This window comes from Nycticebus coucang, chromosome 14 (genome assembly GCF_027406575.1).
Source record: "Nycticebus coucang isolate mNycCou1 chromosome 14, mNycCou1.pri, whole genome shotgun sequence".
NCBI classification, from domain to species: domain Eukaryota; kingdom Metazoa; phylum Chordata; class Mammalia; order Primates; family Lorisidae; genus Nycticebus; species Nycticebus coucang.
The window spans coordinates 57,812,667-57,830,908 of NC_069793.1; the positions used below are offsets into that span (position 1 = coordinate 57,812,667).

At 45.5% G+C, this 18,242-nt stretch overlaps 1 protein-coding gene across 4 annotated transcripts; it reads left to right on the plus strand.

Annotated features, from left to right (window-relative positions):
- Positions 1 to 6,068: 6,068 nt before the first annotated feature.
- LOC128565796 (NADH-cytochrome b5 reductase 2) lies at positions 6,069 to 17,818 on the plus strand. Of its 4 annotated transcripts, XM_053562515.1 has the most exons (10): positions 6,069 to 6,107; positions 6,331 to 6,444; positions 7,528 to 7,671; positions 7,871 to 7,943; positions 10,246 to 10,352; positions 10,634 to 10,763; positions 11,669 to 11,752; positions 12,661 to 12,746; positions 16,588 to 16,687; positions 17,382 to 17,818. In XM_053562515.1, the coding sequence occupies exons 2-10, from the start codon at positions 6,415 to 6,417 to the stop codon at positions 17,552 to 17,554; spliced, it is 927 nt and encodes a 308-aa protein (XP_053418490.1). In that variant the 5' UTR covers positions 6,069 to 6,107; positions 6,331 to 6,414; the 3' UTR covers positions 17,555 to 17,818. The 4 variants fall into 4 exon arrangements, with proteins under 4 accessions (XP_053418490.1, XP_053418491.1, XP_053418492.1 ...); XM_053562516.1 differs by lacking the exon at positions 6,069 to 6,107 and having other exon boundaries at positions 6,322 to 6,444; XM_053562517.1 differs by lacking the exons at positions 6,069 to 6,107; positions 6,331 to 6,444 and adding an exon at positions 6,466 to 6,700.
- Positions 17,819 to 18,242: the final 424 nt, after the last annotated feature.

An 18,242-nucleotide genomic window follows, 5' to 3' on the forward strand; every position in this document is an offset into this window, starting at 1 on the left:
GATCTTTCTTTTCCAATTATTTGCTGGTGGGGGGTGGGGTGACTTAATTGCTGATATTTCTCTACAGCTGAGACTTCAATCCAGAGTATCTGTTTCACTAGGGTGGAACAGAAACCAGCTGAAAACAAGACAGAACCACTTAGCCCCACCACACCAGACAGAGCCCCAGTTTCTCAGGCCACAATACTGTACAGGCCCTCAACAAAGCCCCAGGGGAAAAAATCAGAGGGAGTAAAACAACCATGGGGCGGAATCAGCGGAAAAACTCTGGTAACATGAATAACCAGAATAGATCACCCCCCCCCAAGGAAAGATATGGCAGATGCAATTGACAATCCCATTCATAAACAACTGGCTGAGATGTCAGAAATCAAATTCAGAATTTGGATTGCAGACAAGATTAACAAAGTGGAATTAGGAATTCGAGGAGAAATTCAAAAGTTGTCTCAAGAATTTAACGAATTTAAAGACAAAACCACGAAAGACTTAGACACACTGAAGCAAGAATTTGCAGCCCTCAAAGATATGAAAAATACAGTAGAATCCCTCAGCAACAGAATGGAGCAAGCAGAAGAAAGGATTTCTGACATTGAAGATAAAGCCTTTGAACCCTCCCAAACTCTCAAAGAGGAAGAGAAATGGAGAGCAAAAACGGATCATTCTCTCAGAGACCTCTGGGATAATTCGAAGAAGGTGAATATCCGAATCATAGGAGTTCCAGAAACAGATGAAGTGGCCTCACTGGGCACAGAGGCCCTTCTGCATGAAATTATGAAAGAGAATTTTCCAGACATGCCTAGAGATTCTGAAATTCAGATAGCGGACAGCTTCAGAACCCCAGCACAGCTCAACCCCAATAAGACATCCCTCAGGCATTCATAATTAACTTCACTAAAGTTAATATGAAGGAGAAAATCCTCAAAGCTGCCAGGAGAAAGAAAACCATTACCTTCCAAGGGAAGAATATTAGAATGACTGCAGATTTCTCTGCTGAAACTTTTCAAGCCAGAAGAGGGTGGTCACCAACTTTTAATCTCCTAAAGCAAAATAACTTTCAACCCCGGATCTTATCTAACAAAGGACGTGAAAGATCTCTATAAAGAGAACTATGAAACTCTAAGAAAAGAAATAGCTGAAAATATTAACAAATGGAAAAACATACCATGCTCATGGCTAGGAAGAATCAACATTGTTAAAATGTCCATACTACCCAAAGCAATATATAATTTCAATGCAATCCCTATTAAAGCTCAACTGTCATATTTTAAAGATCTGGAAAAAATAATACTTCGTTTTATATGGAATCAGAAAAAAACTCGAATAGCCAAAACATTACTCAGAAATAAAAACAAAGCAGGAGGAATTACGCTACAGACCTCAGACTATTCTACAAATCGATAGTGATCAAAACAGCATGGAATTGGGACAAAAACAGAGAAGTAGATGTCCAGAACAGAATAGAGAACCAAGAGATGAATCTAGCTACTTACCATTATTTAATCTTTGATAAGCCAATTAAAAACATTCAGTGGGGAAAAGATTCCCTATTTAACAAATGGTGCTGGGTGAAATGGCTGGCAACCTGTAGAAGACTGAAACTGGACCCACACCTTTCACCATTAACCAAGATAGACTCTCACTGGATCAAAGATTTAAACTTAAGACATGAAACTATAAAGATACTAGAGGAGAGTGCAGGGAAAACCCTTGAAGAAATCGGTCTGGGCGAGTGTTTTATGAGGAGGACCCCCTGGGCAATTGAAGCAGCTTCAAAAATACACTACTGGGACTTGATGAAACTAAAAAGCTTCTGCACAGCCAAGAACACAGTAAATAAAGCAAGCAAACAGCCCTCAGAATGGGAGAAGATATTTGCAGGTTATGTCTCCGACAAAGGTTTAATAACCAGAATCCACAGAGAACTCAAACACATTAGCAAGAATAGAACAAGGGATCCCATCGCAGGCTGGGCAAGGGATTTGAAGAGAAACTTCTCTGAAGAAGACAGGCACGCGGCCTTCAGACATATGAAAAAATGCTCATCATCTTTAATCATCAGAGAAATGCAAATCAAAACTACTTTGAGATACCATCTAACCCCAGTGAGACTAGCCTATATTACAAAATCCCAAGACCAGAGATGTTGGCACGGATGTGGAGAAAAGGGAACACTTTTGCACTGCTGGTGGGAACGCAAATTAATACATTCCTTTTGGAAAGAGATATGGAGAACACTTAGAGATCTAAAAATAGATCTGCCATTCAATCCTGTAATTCCTCTACTGGGCATATACCCAGAAGACCAAAAATCACATCATAACAAAGATATTTGTATCAGAATGTTTATTGCAGCCCAATTCATAATTGCTAAGTCATGGGAAAAGCCCAAGTGCCCATCGATCCGTGAATGGATTAATAAATTGTGGTATATGTACACCATGGAATATTATGCAGCCTTAAAGAAAGATGGAGACTTTACCTCTTTCATGTTTACATGGATGGAGCTGGAACATATTCTTCTTAGGAAAGTATCTCAAGAATGGAAGAAAAAGTACCCAATGTACTCAGCCCTACTATGAAACTAATTTAGGGTTTTCACATGAAAGCTATAACCCAGTTACAACCTAAGAATAGGGGGAAGGGGGAAAGGTAGGGGAGGGAGGGGAGAGGTGGGTAGAGGGAAGAGGATTGGTGGGATTACACCAGTGGTGAATCTTACAAGGGTATATGTGAAACTTGGTAAATGGTCTGTGAAGCTAGCGAATGATGCCCCATGAATATATCAATATACACAGCTATGATTTAATAAAAAAATAAAAATAAACAGCAAAACAAAAAAAAAAAATGGGTGAAGCCTGTGGCTCAATGAGTAGGGCGCCGGCCCCATATACTGAGGTTGGCGGGTTCAAACCCAGCCCTGCCAAACTGCAACAAAAAAATAGCTGGGCATTGTGGTGGGCAACTATAGTCCCAGCTGCTCGGGAGGCTGAGGCAAGAGAATCATGTAAGCCCAAGAGCTGGAGGTTGCTTTGAGCCGTGTGTGACACCACGGCACTCTACCAAGGGCAGTAAAGTGAGACTCTGTCTCTACAAAAAAAATAAATAAAATAAATAAATAAAAGCTTTGTGTTTCTGCTTACGTCCAGGAAAAAGAGTTTGAGGTTGCTGTGAGCTGTGACACTGTGGCACTCTACTGAAGGCAACTTAGTGAGACTCTGTCTCAAAATAATAATAATAATTGACATAACCCATGACCCAAAACAGTATTTTTAATTCAAAAGTTAGTCTCCTAAATCAATTGCCCTATACTATTCAAGATATACACTTTTAGGTTAAAGGTGAGTTTACAGAATAACAAGATTGGGAGACAAGATGTAAAGATCACTCAGGACCTAAGCCGGCCAGATCAGCTGTGTCATGTCGGCCATCTTATTCTCACTATGTATGCTTTCAGGTTTCTTGGTCTGGATGGATCAGTAAATCGCCTGGAATGCAGGGCCTGGAAGATATCTCAAAAAACTAACCCTACGTTCTGAACAGGTGATGTTTTCTACAGAGAAAAGTGTAAGGATCTTTACAATTGCCAGCTGTGCCCTCTAAAGTAGCAATTACAGAGAAGCAAACAAGAGAATAGTGACTATTATCAAACAAATGAGGGGACAGTGGCTCATTATTACCATTATTTTAGCTAAGCCTGGTCCTTCACAGAGTTTGATTATTATTACTACTTTACCCAGGCCTGTTTCTTCAGAGTTTTGGTGCCCTTACCTTAGTTTTCTCCTTGCAACCCTCCAATCTATATCAGTGGTTTCAGTAACACGGAGGGACCATACAAAGAAAATAATGTAGGGCCCAAAGGAAAACTTCCCATTTATCCTCTGAATTTTCACTGAAAAAAAAATCCACTAACAAAAGGCAGATTAATAGGAGAAATGACTAACAAATTTATTAGCATGTCCACGGGTTGGGGAGGCAGGAAATTACAGAATGATTACCTCACCAGGTAATGGAGTATAAGTATATATATAAATCCTTCTTAGGGGAAAGGGAGATGGGGAAGTATGAATGATATTAGGGAGGTGGTAAAAGAGTTTTCTTTGAAATTCAGTGGGCTTGAAGGATATATGTTGGCTTAGGACAAAAGTGTGCTGGGCCTACAGAGCAGACAATGGTTTGTGACAAAAGTCTGTCCAGGTTTGCTGACAAAACATCCACCTAAAAGGAAGAAGATAAAGCACATAATATTATCAAAAGAGTTTACTGAGCCAAAAATGAGGACTGCTGCCTAGAAGTCTCAAACCCAAGTCACTTTGGATATGAGCTCTGTTGGCCTTTGTTATAAGCAGGTTTTTAAAGGCAAAAAAAGGGATAGAGTGGACTGATACCAAGTTGTTTGTTAGGTAAACTGATTGGTTTGCAGAAAAAACATTGATTAGTGATTGGCTGTGCATTGTTAAGGTACAGGGTGTGGGTCAGTGTCTGATGCAACATTATTAGGTTCATTTATAGTTCCTTGTGGGAAGAGATGAATTCATTGCTTAGAGGGCAGGGTGGAGATGATTGTTATCTCATTTTAATGTCTCTTTGGGCTGAATAATTTAAAAGAACTTGCATTCCTCAGATAAAAGTTATTGTCTTGGCTTGGCATCTGTGGCTCAAGTGGCTAAGGCACCAGTCACATACACCTGAGCCGGTGGGTTCGAATACAGCCCAGGCCCGTCAAACAATGAGGGCTGCAACCAAAAATAGCCAGGTGTTGTGGCAGGTGCCTGTAGTCCCAGCTACTTGGGAGGCAGAGGCAGGAGACTCACTTGAGCTCAGGAGTTGGAGGTTGCTGGGAGCTGAGATGCCACAGCACTCTACTCAGGGTGACAGCTTGAGGCTCTGTCTCAAAAAAAAAAAAAAAAAAAAAAGTTATTATCTTGGGCCAAGCTCTGTGATTCACGCCTATAATCCTAGCACTCTGGGAGGCCAAGGCATGTGCATTGCCTGAGCTCAAGGGTTTGAGAACAGCCTGAGCAAGAGTGAGACCCCCATCTCTAAAAATAGCCAGGCGTTATGGCAGGCACCTGTAGTCCCAGCTACTCAGGAAGCTGAGGCAAGAGAATCACTTGAGTCCAAGAGTTTGAGGTTGCTGTGAGCTGTGATGCCAGGGCAACAAAGTGAGACGTAAGATTCTGTCTCAAAAAAGTTATTTTCTTTCCTTACAGACTTCAGTCTTTCTTTTTGTGATGTAATATAATTGTTCCCCCCTCACCCCCTTTTTGGGGGAACTTCAGAGAACAACTTCATCCTGTGCTTTGGGAGAGACAGAGGATGAGACACAGGGGACAGGGCCAGGGGTTAGGGTGGAGCAGATAGACCTTGAGGCTGCTTCTTCAATCCAGCAAGTCAAAGTGCCATAATCTGGGGTTATCAGTTTCTGAGCCTAAACAATGAGAAGGAAGAATGGCAGGTAGAGGAAAACTACTGAGAAAAATTTCTGAGAAAACTACAGAAGAGGAGGTGCCTCTGGATCCCAAAGCCAAACATAAAGACTTTTGATTGAATCAAAGGAAAACAATGTTTGTTCATTCACTCATTCATGCAATAAATATTTATTCGGCATCTAGAAAATGCTAGGCACTATTCTAGACCTGGAATACACCAGGAGTTAAAACCGACAAAGCAATTCCTATCCTTAAGCATTACAGTCCACCTTACATTCAGCTCGGGTCCCATACTCTACGGAGGCATGGAAGCACGGAACAGATTTCCATGCTATAAATATATATATACATATATATATATATATATATATATTTTTTTTTTTTTTTTTTTTTTTGTGGCCGGGGCTGGGTTTGAACCCACCACCTCCGGTATATGGGGCCGGCGCCTTACTCCTTTGAGCCTCAGGCGCCACCCGAGACAATATATTTTTGTTGTTTAAGCCAGTTTGTGGTACTTTTTTACAGCAGCCCTAGCAAACTAAAACAGGTGGGGATCTGTTTCTTGACTCTCAGGCAGGCCCAGCAGGCAGGGTGGGAGGGGATGCTGGATACTGAGGATCTGAAAGGGCTGTGAAGAACCTCTCTAACTGTTGCTGCCTGTCATTCTGCCTTCCCTAGGTCAGTGCTGGGCTCTTGTTACCTCTGTCCAGGTAGTGAATGAATGAACTGAATGTCATTCAATGTGTAAATGTCTTCGACTCATTTATACTCCGCTTCAGCCCAACTCTGAGAACACTTGGCCCTGGAGCAGGTTCAGAGTAGGAGGCGCGCATGAGAAGTGTTGAATGAGAAGTATTTATGTGCTCTTCCATTCGCTCTGAATTCCCATTCGCTTTACCAGATTTCCCTTCCTTCACCCTTGCCGCGACTTTAAACAAGCTGCGGAGCTCTCGGCCACAGTTGCTCTGGCTGCGACAGGGCCGGGATGCAGAACCGGCAGGCCGCGGGAGCCCAGGTACTCCGCGCGGCCCGGGGGGCAGGGCTGGCTCGGAGCCAGAGTCCCGCGAGAAGGAACCTCCCGACCCCGGCCCTCCGGAGGGCAGCCAGCCGCCGAGGCCGGGCCGCTGCCGGGTCCCCAGCCTGCCGGTCCTGCCTGCGCGTCTCCGGCCTCGGCCGGTTCCCGTCCGCCAGGCGGAGCTGCAGGGCGGCCCCACCGGTCGGCGGGTCCCAGCCAGCCGCAGCTCGCCGACATGTTGGGCATCTCGCTCCGGGTGGGTTCGGCCAGAGCGGCGCCGGGGCGGGTCGGCCCGATGGGAAGAGGCCCGAGGCGCGGAGCCGAGAACGTCAGACGGGGAGGCTGGAACTGGCGGGGGAGGCGAGGGAGAGGCCGAGGAGGCGCTGCCAGCCCGAGGGGCGGGGAGCCGCCGAGCGGACTCTGGGCGGGCGCTGATTCCGAGGAGGCGTGGGGGAGCCGGGCCTGTGGCGGCCCCGCGGGACAGGAGGGCCTGCAGATCTTTCTCTGGTCTGCCTGGGGTCGGGAAATGAGCTGGCCGGCCTGGTGGGGTGGGATGGCAGAGTTGGGGACCAGTGAGGGGAGGTTGGCCGAGCCTCTGGCAGGTGAGTGTCCAGGCCTCCTTCACTTGCCCTGGAGGGTGTTGGTGAGTCCCCAGGCCCTAGGTCCTGGAGAACCCCCTAGCTAGAGCTACTCACCCCAAGTTCTGTTTTTAGGCGCTGGAGCTTTCATCCAGATTATGTTAGTAGTAATGTCCTCCCCCCTCCATTTCAAGGAGGGGATTCCCAATCTTAGCACAGCCTGTAGCCAGGATGAAGGCAGATGGGCAGGAGGGGCCTGTTGACATGAACACCTGAGGCCATGTATCTGGCCTGGTCCAGGGGGTCTGTGTGACCCTACAGCTGCCCCTCCCTACCTTCTTGTCCTTTACAAACACAGCCTGCCTTCTGTGTTAGGACCTTTCTCTCTGCCTGTTTCCTTCAGTTTCTGTGGCTCTGGTGTGTGGGGGGCGGGTATGTTGTATCTGAGAGCTGCCCTCCCCAAGGTGGGCAGAATCTGAGGTGCTCTGCTCATATTGTCTGCCAGGACCCATCTGTTCTCCTGGCTATTAGTGTCATTGGAATCACAGTGCTCCTGTTGGCCCTGAAGAGCAGGAACTCCAGGAAGAGAAATCTTATCACCTTACAGGACCCTGAAGACAAGTACCCACTGCCCTTGATTGACAAAGAGGTACTGGGTCAGCCCTGGCGAGTGAAAGAGAGGACCAGAGTGGTGGGATGCTGGCTGCCAAGGCAAGGCGGCCAGTCCTCTCATGGCTATGAGTTTGCTCTCCACTGTCCCTGTGTGTGTGCTGGGAGAAGGCTAAGCTCAGCTGTCCAGCAAGGCATTTAGAAAACTGACAGAGCATGTCTGTGTTTTGTTTTATTAGAAAATCAGCCACAACACCCGGAGGTTCCGCTTTGGACTGCCTACACCAGACCATGTCTTAGGGCTTCCAGTAGGTGAGCAGGATTTGGAGTTCTCACCAGGACTGAAGCCTTTCCGGGCTAGGCACTGTGCTCCTATCAGAAATACAGGTTTCCAAAGTGTGAAAGATCTTACAAGAGATAGGTAGATGGATGCGGGACAGTACATTCCCTTTGTTCATTGTTCCATTTGGACTGACACTAAAGTGGTCCCTCAGTGAGCCTAGAGTCAGGTCTAAGACAATGATTTTCAACCAGTGTGCTGCAACAGTTTTTAAAGATCATTAATTAAATTATTTTCCAAAGCAGTTCAAAGCACAGTAAATATATTGTGTTTTTACTGTTCTTTTTTGATCAGTATAATTTAAGTGTGCTATGGAAGTTTAACTATAGGTTCAAATATGCTGTGAGATAAAAAAGGTTGAAAACACATGGAAAGTTCCTTGCTGGACAACCTCAGACAAGTCCCTCAACTTCTCTGAGCCTCAGTCTGAGAAACAGGATTTCCTAGGATATGAAAATTCAGTAACTGCAAGGAGCTGTACACATGGGAGGTATGAGGAACCAATATTCCATGATAGTCAGGAAAAAGGTCCAGAATGTGTGGGTAGGCAGGAGTGAGTCAAGTGCCCCTTGCCCCCACTCATTTGCATTCTCTGCAGGGGCCTCAGACCCACATAAGGAAGGTCCTACTGTGGATACTAGCCCTGGGAGTCCTAGAGTTATCATATTTCTAGTTCGTACCACCACGAGACACTAGATAGCTAAGATGTAGAACCTTTGCTAGGTCCAGGGATCCAGAGCAGCTTTGTACAAACTGCTAGTGCTGCCTAGCAGGGTGGAGACCCTATCCCATGGTCTGCAAGTCTTATATGCACAGGACAAAACCTTGACCTCAACTTTATCAGGTGATAACATATACTAGGCAGCCAGTGGGGCCCAGAGCCTCTGTGCTGCTCCCTCACTCCCCCTCTCTGTGCAGGAAAGCTCAGTGTCCTGCTGCCTCCCAGCCTTCAGCCAGTCCTGTCAGACCAGTCCTGTGGGCAGGAACCCTAAAAGAATGGAAAATGTTGAGAAATAAAATTTCTTAGACACTGCCTTGACCCATTCCCACTTTAGCCCTGGTGTAGGGCACTGCAAATTAGTAGGACAAGGTAATATAGAGGTTTCTCTTCTGGGAGAGTCTGGTATGAGGGCTCAGAGGTTGCTGGTGCTTTCCAGCTCTGCTGAACTGAAACTGGTTAGAGAGGGGACCTGAGGGGACATTCAAGTTAGTTGTCAGAGGGAAACTGCCTCAGTTTGTTTATTTCTGAGTATTCTTGGTGCCCATGTGGACCACGGCTAGTCATTGAGCCTGTTTTTTCTCAGCCTAGAGTTTTTGATCGCCTAGAGACTTAGGCTCATGCTTCTGGAGCAACACCAAGAACCAGTCCCTGTAGTCCCTCTCCCCAACCCCCGTATCTGTTCCTATCAGCATCTCTGTTCCATCTTCCTTCATCCCTTGACCAATTTCCTGTGTGTACTCAGTTTCTACTTCCCCAGAAACTGGCTTTCTCTTGCCTCTAGCTCTTAGCATCTCTTGATTACAGCTCCTGCCCACAGCATCTTTGTCATTTAAGTCTCCCACCTTGGGTCCAGCAGAAGTCTGAGCTACACAGCTCATCCTCTGACCCTGGCATATAGTCATGATCCATAGGTCTCTGGCCACAGTGGGTCTACTGAACTCTACCCTGGAGAAGCAAAATTACGTGGTTTAAAACTTCACTGTTGCTCCTCAGTAGAGTTCTAGGCCAGGAAGACACAGTGCTGTTGCCTCATCTGGTCCATGCCTGTCTAAATCCTGGGGCCCTGCACTGTCTGGGAGCCCAGGCTTGTTTTGTGTTTGGCACCAGATTCAGATGGGATAGCTGTAATTTATTCACAGGTCCCCATGGTACATCCAGTTTTTGAGAAATGAGCTTGTGAAGGTAACATTTTTCTTGAAAAGAGAAACAGTTTTCTGTAATTTTTTAAAGTTTACCCTTCAACTTTAATTAGCTCTTCCTGCTCCACAAAGCACTTACACTCTGATCATAGCTGAGGAGATGTATCATCCCCATTTTACAGGTGAAGATGCCAAAACCCAGAGAAGTGAAGACTTTCCCTGGGGAAGCACGGGGCGTGTCCAGGGCAGACCTAGGGTCCAGGCATCCTGGATCTGGCTCTTTGCTTGCTTGGTTCCTCCCCCACATCCTGCTGCAGTATTTGCCCCCCTCTTGATGCTTAATCCTGCATGGGGTTTCTGGGTCCTGTCTAGGCCGGCCGCACTCAGACTTCACATGTGATGCCTTTTCTGTAGGTAACTACGTCCATCTCTTGGCCAACATTGAAAATGATTTGGTGGTCAGGGCTTACACACCTGTCTCCAGTGATGATGACCGAGGCTTTGTGGATTTAATTATAAAGGTAGATAAGGTCCAGCTGCCTTGTGCTTCCAAGGCTATCGAGGGTGGTGGGGTGGAGGGGAAGTGCGCTTTTTCTCTGAGGGGGCACAAGTCCTGGATGGGGCTTTCCAGCAGTGTCATTTAACAATAAAGCTATGGTTTACCTTATGATGTCTTCAGGGATTGCTTACAGCAGCTGCGAGGGTAGAGCATTTTCTCTGTATAGCTTTCAGTGGCAAAATGCATTTTCTAATTGTGGCCTTAGGGCTGGGGGTATAAAAAGTCTTCTGCCTTGTTTTGCAGATCTACTTCAAAAATGTACATCCCCATTATCCTGAAGGGGGGAAGATGACTCAGTACTTGGAGAACATGAAAATTGGGGACACCATTCTTTTTCGAGGACCAAATGGGCGTCTCTTCTACCATGGGCCAGGTACTGGGGGGTTTACAGTGGGCTTCCAGCTGGAAGGAGATTCCTGCAGTGGTTCTATTGTTCTGGAATACTCCTCAGATTGAGTCACATGGGCTTGTCATTAAAATCTTCATATATTTATTCACACAAAGTTATAAACATGCCCATCATCCATTCAGGAGTGTGTAAGCTTCATTAAAAGAGGGGAGTGAGGCTTGGCTCCATATACACCTGAGCTGGTGGGTTCAAATCCAGTCCAGGCCTGCCAAACAACAATGATGGCTGCAACCAAAAAAAAAAAAAAAAAAAAAAAAAAAAACAGGCATTGTGGCAGGCACCTATAGTCCCAGCTACTTGGGAGGCAGAGGCAGGAGAATCGCTTGAGCCTAGGAGTTGGAGGTTGCTGTGAGCTGTGATGCCACGGCACTCTACCCAGGGCAACAGCTTGAGGCTCTGTCTCAAAAAAAAAAAAAAACAAAAAAAAAAAAAGGGGAAGTGGTTTGGTGTGCCCTCATCGCTGTTATTTCCAGCACAGTGTCTGATGTATAAAAGGTGCCTGCTAAGACTGAAAAATGGATAGATGAATGGCATCCACACTCACTCCCATGTTCATCATTTATTCACTGACTCACTACTGTGGGAGAGAGTACCCTTAGAGGCTTCACATTAACTTCAGCTTGCTTCTCTCTTTCCTTAAAAGAAAAGACCCAGGGATTCCCTGAGGTGGCCCAGGCTTTATTTGCACTTTGTGCATTGGTGCACCAGGGCTGGCCGAGGAGGCTGCCTTCGCCTGCATCTCTGGCTTAAAATGGTGCAGACAATCCTTTACGTGGACTTGCCTCCTGGAAGTCCCAAGGAAAGTCAGTGATCTTTTACTATTCTCAGGCCAAGAGCTTCAGAAGTCAGAAACATTCTTGTGTTTTCAGGGAATCTTGGAGTCAGACCAGACAAAACCAGCAAGCCTGAAAAAAAACTGGTTCATCACCTGGGAATGATTGCTGGGGGCACAGGTAAGAGGCTTCTGGGGACTTTCTGTAGAGGGTGAGCACTTAGACTATTCTGCCTTGGAAGAGATGACTGAGTGAGAGATTCTGCCCCTAGCTGTGGTAGGTAGGAACAATAGACCAGTGACAGGTCTTGATACTGACCTTTTGTGCCCTGCTTCCCCTAACCATGTGGTGGACAATGGGGAGTCATGGGGAGCCTCTTAAGTCTGGGGTGGGAGTGGGGTCCATGGTCAAGAAAGAGCTCCTGCATCTATTTCAAGCCTGACTCTTCAGGTCCCTTGAAAATGAATTCCTGAAAGAGAACAAACCCCTACGGAGACACACTATGTGCCAGGCACCATAATAGGCACTTATAAAATTAATACATTCACTTGTCATTAACTATTTTATAAATGAGGGCCCTGAAGAGCTCAGAATTCCCTTTCCATCTTGTCATATGAAAATGGGAAAGCGGGCGGCGCCTGTGGCTCAGTGAGTAGGGCGCCGGCCCCATATGCCGAGGGTGGCGGGTTCAAACCCAGCCCCAGCCAAACTGCAACAAAAAAATAGCCAGGCGTTGTGGCGGGCGCCTGTAGTCCCAGCTGCTCGGGAGGCTGAGGCAAGAGAATCACATAAACCCAAGAGTTAGAGGTTGCTGTGAGCAATGTGACGCCACGGCACTCTACCTGAGGGCGGTACAGTAAGACTGTCTCTAAAAAAAAAAAAAAAAAGAAAATGGGAAAGGGCTTCTGACTTACTATTGCATTAGAAAGAAAAACCAAAATGAAGGTCTGTTCCTCACTTTTGAGTTTTGGAGACAGTATTCAGGAAAGTGTAATCGGGGCTAAGGCAAACTATGGAGGTGCTGTGGGCTGGGGACTGGGGCTTCAGAGACCAGGAGAAAGCTGGCCTGCCCGCCCACTGTGTTCCAGGCATCACACCCATGCTGCAGCTCATTCGCCATATCACCAAGAACCCCAAGGACATGACCAAGATGTCTCTCATCTTTGCCAACCAGGTCAGTTCTGCCGAGTCAGCCCTAATGTGCAAGGGTAGGATGGAATGTTCCCTGAGCTGGGGCTCTGTTTTCATTCCTCCCCCATTGACTGAGCTCCTGCCGGTTGGGAGCCTGTGGCTGTGGGAGGGCCTCTGGCAGCTGGAGGGGCTGAGGCCAGCCTGGTTTTGCTTGTTTTGTTTTTTTTCCGTGTCTTCCTAGCTAACCCCAAGTACTGAGCTTTCCTTTCTTCCCTAATACATGTTTCTCTTTTTCTGAGTATAAAATCATAGATGCCCCTCAGTGGAAATTTTGGAAAATTCCAAATATTTAACTTACTTTTTGTCTAATTTATAGTTTTTGGTTATAAACAATATGGTGATAAATAATTGTGCCTAGGCTTGATTCTTTTAGATTATTATTATTATTATTATTATTTTTATTGTTGGGGATTCATTGAGGATACAAAAAGCCAGGTTACACTGATTGCAATTGTTAGGCAAAGTCCCTCTTGCAATCATGTCTTGCCCCCATAAAGTGTGACACGCACCAAGCCCCTCCCCGTCCCTCTTTCTGCTTTTCCTACCCACCATAACCTTAATTGTCATTAATTGTCCTCATATCAAAATTGAGTACATAGGATTCATGCTTCTCCATTCTTGTGATGCTTTACTAAGAATAATGTCTTCCACTTCCATCCAGGTTAATACAAAGGATGTAAAGTCTCCATTTTTTTTTAATAGCTAAATAGTATTCCATGGTATACATAAACCACAGCTCGTTAATCCATTCCTGGGTTGGTGGGCATTTAAGCTGTTTCCACATTTTGGTGATTGTAAATTGAGCTGCAATAAACAGTCTAGTACAAGTGTCCTTATGATAAAAGGATTTTTTTCCTTCTGGGTAGATGCCCAGTAATGGGATTGCAGGATCAAATGGGAGGTCTAGCTTGAGTGCTTTGAGGTTTCTCCATACTTCCTTCCAGAAAGGTTGTACTAGTTTGCAGTCCCACCAGCAGTGTAAAAGTGTTCCCTTCTCTCCACATCCACGCCAACATCTACAGTTTTGAGATTTTGTGATGTGGGCCATTCTCACTGGGGTTAGATGGTATCTCAGGGTGGTTTTGATTTGCATTCTCTAATATATAGGTATGATGAACATTTTTTCATATGTTTGTTAGCCATTCGTCTGTCTTCTTTAGAGAAGGTTCTATTCATGTCTCTTGCCCATTGATATATGGAATTGTTGGCTTTTTTCATGTGGATTAATTTGAGTTCTCTATAGATCCTAGTTATCAAGCTTTTATCTGATTCAAAATATGCAAATATCCTTTCCCATTGTGTAGGTTGTCTCTTTGCTTTGGTTGTTGTCTCCTTAGCTGTACAGAAGCTTTTCAGTTTAATGAAGTCCCATTTGTTTATTTCTGTTGTTGTTGCAATTGCCATGGCAGTCTTCTTTATGAAGTCTTTCGCCAGGCCAATATCTTCCAGTGTTTTTCCTATGCTTTCTTTGAGGATTTTTATTGTTTTGTGCCTTAAATTTAAGTCCTTTATCCATCTTGAATCAATTTTTGTGAGTGGGGAAAGGTGTGGGTCCAGTTTCAGTCTTTTACATGTAGACATCCAGTTCTCCCAACACCATTTATTGAATAGGGAGTCTTTCCCCCAAGGTATGTTCTTGTTTGGTTTATTGAAGATTAGGTGGAAGATGTTAGTTTCAGTTCTTGGTTTTCAATTCGATTCCAAGTGTCTATGTCTCTATTTTTGTGCCAGTACCATGATTCTTGACCACTATGGCTTTGTAGTACAGACTAAAATCTGGTATGCTGATGCCCCCACCTTTATTTTTATTACTAAGAACTGCCTTAGCTATATGGGTTTTTTTCTGGTTCCATACAAAATGCAGAATCATTTTTTCCAAATCTTGAAAGTACAATGTTGGTATTTTGATAGGAATGGCATTGAATAGGTAGATTGCTTTGGGAAGTATAGACATTTTAACAATGTTGATTCTGCCCATCCATGAGCATGGTGTGTTCTTCCATTTGTTAATATCCTCTGCTATTTCCTTTCTGAGGAGTTCATAGTTTTCTTTTCTTTTCTTTTTTTTTTAACAAGACTTTTAATTCAAAATGCTCTGATTGCTCCAGTTTTTTTTTTTCCTTTTTTTTTTGTGGTTTTTGGCCAGGGCTGGGTTTGAACCTGCCACCTCTGGCATATGGGACTGGCGCCCTACTCCTTGAGCCACAGGCACCGCCCTAATTTTCTTTATAGATGTCCTTCACCTCCTTTTTTAGGTATATTCCTAGGTATTTCATTTTCTTTGAAACTATGGTGAAGGGAGTTGTGTCCTTAATTAGCTTCTCATCTTGACTGTTATTGGTGTATACAAAGGCTACTAACTTGTGGACATTGATATTATATCCTGAAACATTACTGTATTTTTTGATGACTTCTAGGAGTCTTGTGATTGAGTCTTTGGGATTCTCTAAGTATAAGATCATGTCGTCAGCAAAGAGGGAGAATTTGACCTCCTCTGCTCCCATTTGGATTCCCTTTATTTCCTTGCCTTGCCTAATTGTATTGGCTAGAACTTCCAGCGCTATGTTGAATAGTAAAGGTGACAGGACAACCTTGTCTGGTTCCAGTTCTAAGAGGAAAAGCTTTCAGTTTTACTCCATTCAGTAAAATATTAGCTGTGGGTTTGTCATAGATAGCTTCAAGCAGTTTTAGAAATGTGCCACCTATGCCTATACTCTTCAGTGTTCTAATTAGAAAAGGATGCTGGATTTTATCAAATGCTTTTTCTGCATCTATTGAGAGGATCATATGATCTTTATTTTTGCCTGTTAAAATGGTGGATAACGTTTATGGACTTGCATATGTTAAACCAGGCTTGCATCCCTGGGATGAGATTATTTTCTTAAACAGAATTCTTAGGACAAGAATCATGAAATTTTGGCTGGCCGAGGTGGCCAATGTCTATAATCCTAACTAATTGGGAGGGCAAGGTGGGAGGATTGCCCAAACTCAGGAGACCAACCAAAGCAAAGCGAGACCCCCTCTTCTACTAAAAATAGAAAAATAAGTGTGCTATTGTGGTGAGTACCTGTAGTCCCAGCTAAGGCAGGAGGATCACTTGAGCCTAGGAGTTTGGAGGTTGCTGTGATCTGGGCTGAAGCCATAGCACTCTATCCTGGGTGACAGAGTGAGACACTTGAAACAAAACAAAAACAAAAAAAACCTAGAATTGTGAAGTTTTAAGATCCAGGTCTTCTGCTGTGCGTTATCCCGGAGCCTATTCTGACTGTGGCTTGCTTTCCCCACATGAGGCTCCAGACTGTTTTCCTCTCCTTCATACCTCTAGTGCTATTGCACATGACTTCCAGAGCCCCTTACATTCCTTGAAGATTCGGGGCCTGCTCTGACCTTATTCCATGTGGGTTTGCCACGCCTTGAACCCAGTGTGGTTGTAGATGTGGGGCTGGGATTTCTTTCTTTTTTTTTGGCTGGGGACAGGTTTGAACCCACCACCTCTGGTATATGGAGCTGGCACCCTACTCTCTGAGCCACAGGCGCTGCCCAGGGCTGGGATTTCTGAATGAAGCCACTCCAGCTGAGCCCAGTGGTCCTTTCAGATGGAGGCAGTCACTGCAGCTTTGTGGAATATGTATACCTTCCCACCAACTCCATCCACAAGACAGAGGATTTGACCTGTAGGAGTAGCTGCAGAGCTCTTTTTTGCCCTGAGTGTCTAGGTGACACTCAGGCTGGGGTGGTGGGATGTGCTTACGTATAATATATTCAACCTGGGGAACAATGGAATGCCCCTGGAGGGGGGGTTTCTAGTGTTGCTTCTTTTTCAGACTGAGGAGGATATCTTGGTGAGAAAGGAACTTGAAGAAACTGCCAGGATTCACTCAGAACAGTTCCACCTATGGTACACCCTGGACAGGCCTCCTGTTGGTATGATCCCTATTGCCCTAACCCAGACATTCAAGGACTGGTCTCCGTCTTTTGGTTTTTTGAGGACTGGATTTTGGGGTAGGGGCTTGGACTCTGGCTCAAGTTGGGAAATGCAAGAATTTGAGGGAGGGAGGATTTGAGATGACTTGCTTGTAAGGACAGTCAAGGGCAAGTGTCTAGTATCTCAGCAGCACTCCACACACTGCACTGACCATCTAGAGCAAGGGTTCTCAACCTGTGAGTCGTGATGCACAGGAACTGTATTAAAGGGTCGCGGCATTAGGAAGGTGAGAACCACTGGTCTAGAGGGACACTGAGCCACCTGAACACCCAACCCCACATGGCCATCACACAGACCACATCTAATATGGGCACTCACCCTTCATTATTCATGCCTCTGCTCATGGCCACTGTCCCCTTCACTGTCCACCTTACCTGAATGGTAGGTAGTCTTCACATCCTTAGTCCCTGACAGCTGCTGTGGCCTCAGCCAGCACCCCAGCAACCACCTCCTATGCTACGCCCTGCTGTGTCTTGTCATGCAGCTCTGCTCAGCAGAGGGCACTACTGGACTGAGCAGTTCCAAGCTATTCCACAAACACACTACACCCCAGTATGCCTCACTCAGGTTCTCCATTCTCAGAACTCCAGCTTGTACCTCCCACAGCTGTCCTCTGCTTCGGCTTCATTTCAGGCTGGAAGTACAGCTCGGGCTTCGTTACTGCTGATATGATCAAGGAGCACCTCCCTCCGCCTGGGAAGTCCACTCTCATCCTGGTGTGTGGCCCACCACCCCTGATCCAGACAGCCGCTCACCCTAACCTGGAGAAGCTGGGTTACACCGGCGACATGATTTTTACCTACTAACACCTCCTGTGCTCTTGGTTGATTTGCCTGGTCCCTTTCATGTTTCAGTAGTTCAGCTTCACCACCTTAAAATAGGATGTTTTCCGAAGTGCCTCACCATGCACCTTTGGGCACACAGTACTTCTCTTTAGGGCATGGGCCTAAGAAGGGCTCAATGGGCTGGAGACAAAGTGGCTTCTAAACTCTCCTTGCTTGGAGGCTGGGAAGAGCTCCATTTCAGTATCCAACTCCATGGTTTCATGAAATAAACTTAAGTACAAAGCAGATAACCTGTGAAGTGTGCTCTATGGAGAACCCCCTTAGCTGTCAGGAGGCCTGGAGCTGCCCTGCATGTGAATGGGTTTCTGTATATTCAGGGGATTTAGAACTGACAAAGTGCTTGAGCATATTTCCAAAAGAATCCAAGTGGGTCACATGGATTCTCAATGATCTCTTTTGAACACTTCTCTCCAGAGTGTACTACTTTTTTTTTTTTTTTTTGGTTTTTTTTTGGCCAGGGCTAGGTTTGAACCCGCCACCTCTGGCATATGGGACGGGCGCCCTACTCCTTGAGCCACAGGCGCTGCCCAGAGAGTGTACTACTTTTAAGGGTCAGACCTACTAGAGGGCTCGGGCATCTTCCATGGACACTCTTCCTTCTCTTGTGGGAAGCCCTTGAAATGGGCATGTTGTTAAAAAAATGCACATC

Coding starts and splice junctions, on each gene's coding strand:
- LOC128565796 (XM_053562514.1), top strand. CDS start 6,971: ATGAGCTGGCCGGCCTGGTGGGGTGGGATGGCAGAGTTGGGGACCAGT. Junction 7,088..7,527: donor ACTTGCCCTGGAGGGTGTTG/GTGAGTCCCCAG, acceptor ATTGTCTGCCAG/GACCCATCTGTTCTCCTGGC. Junction 11,753..12,660: donor AATGATTGCTGGGGGCACAG/GTAAGAGGCTTC, acceptor ACTGTGTTCCAG/GCATCACACCCATGCTGCAG.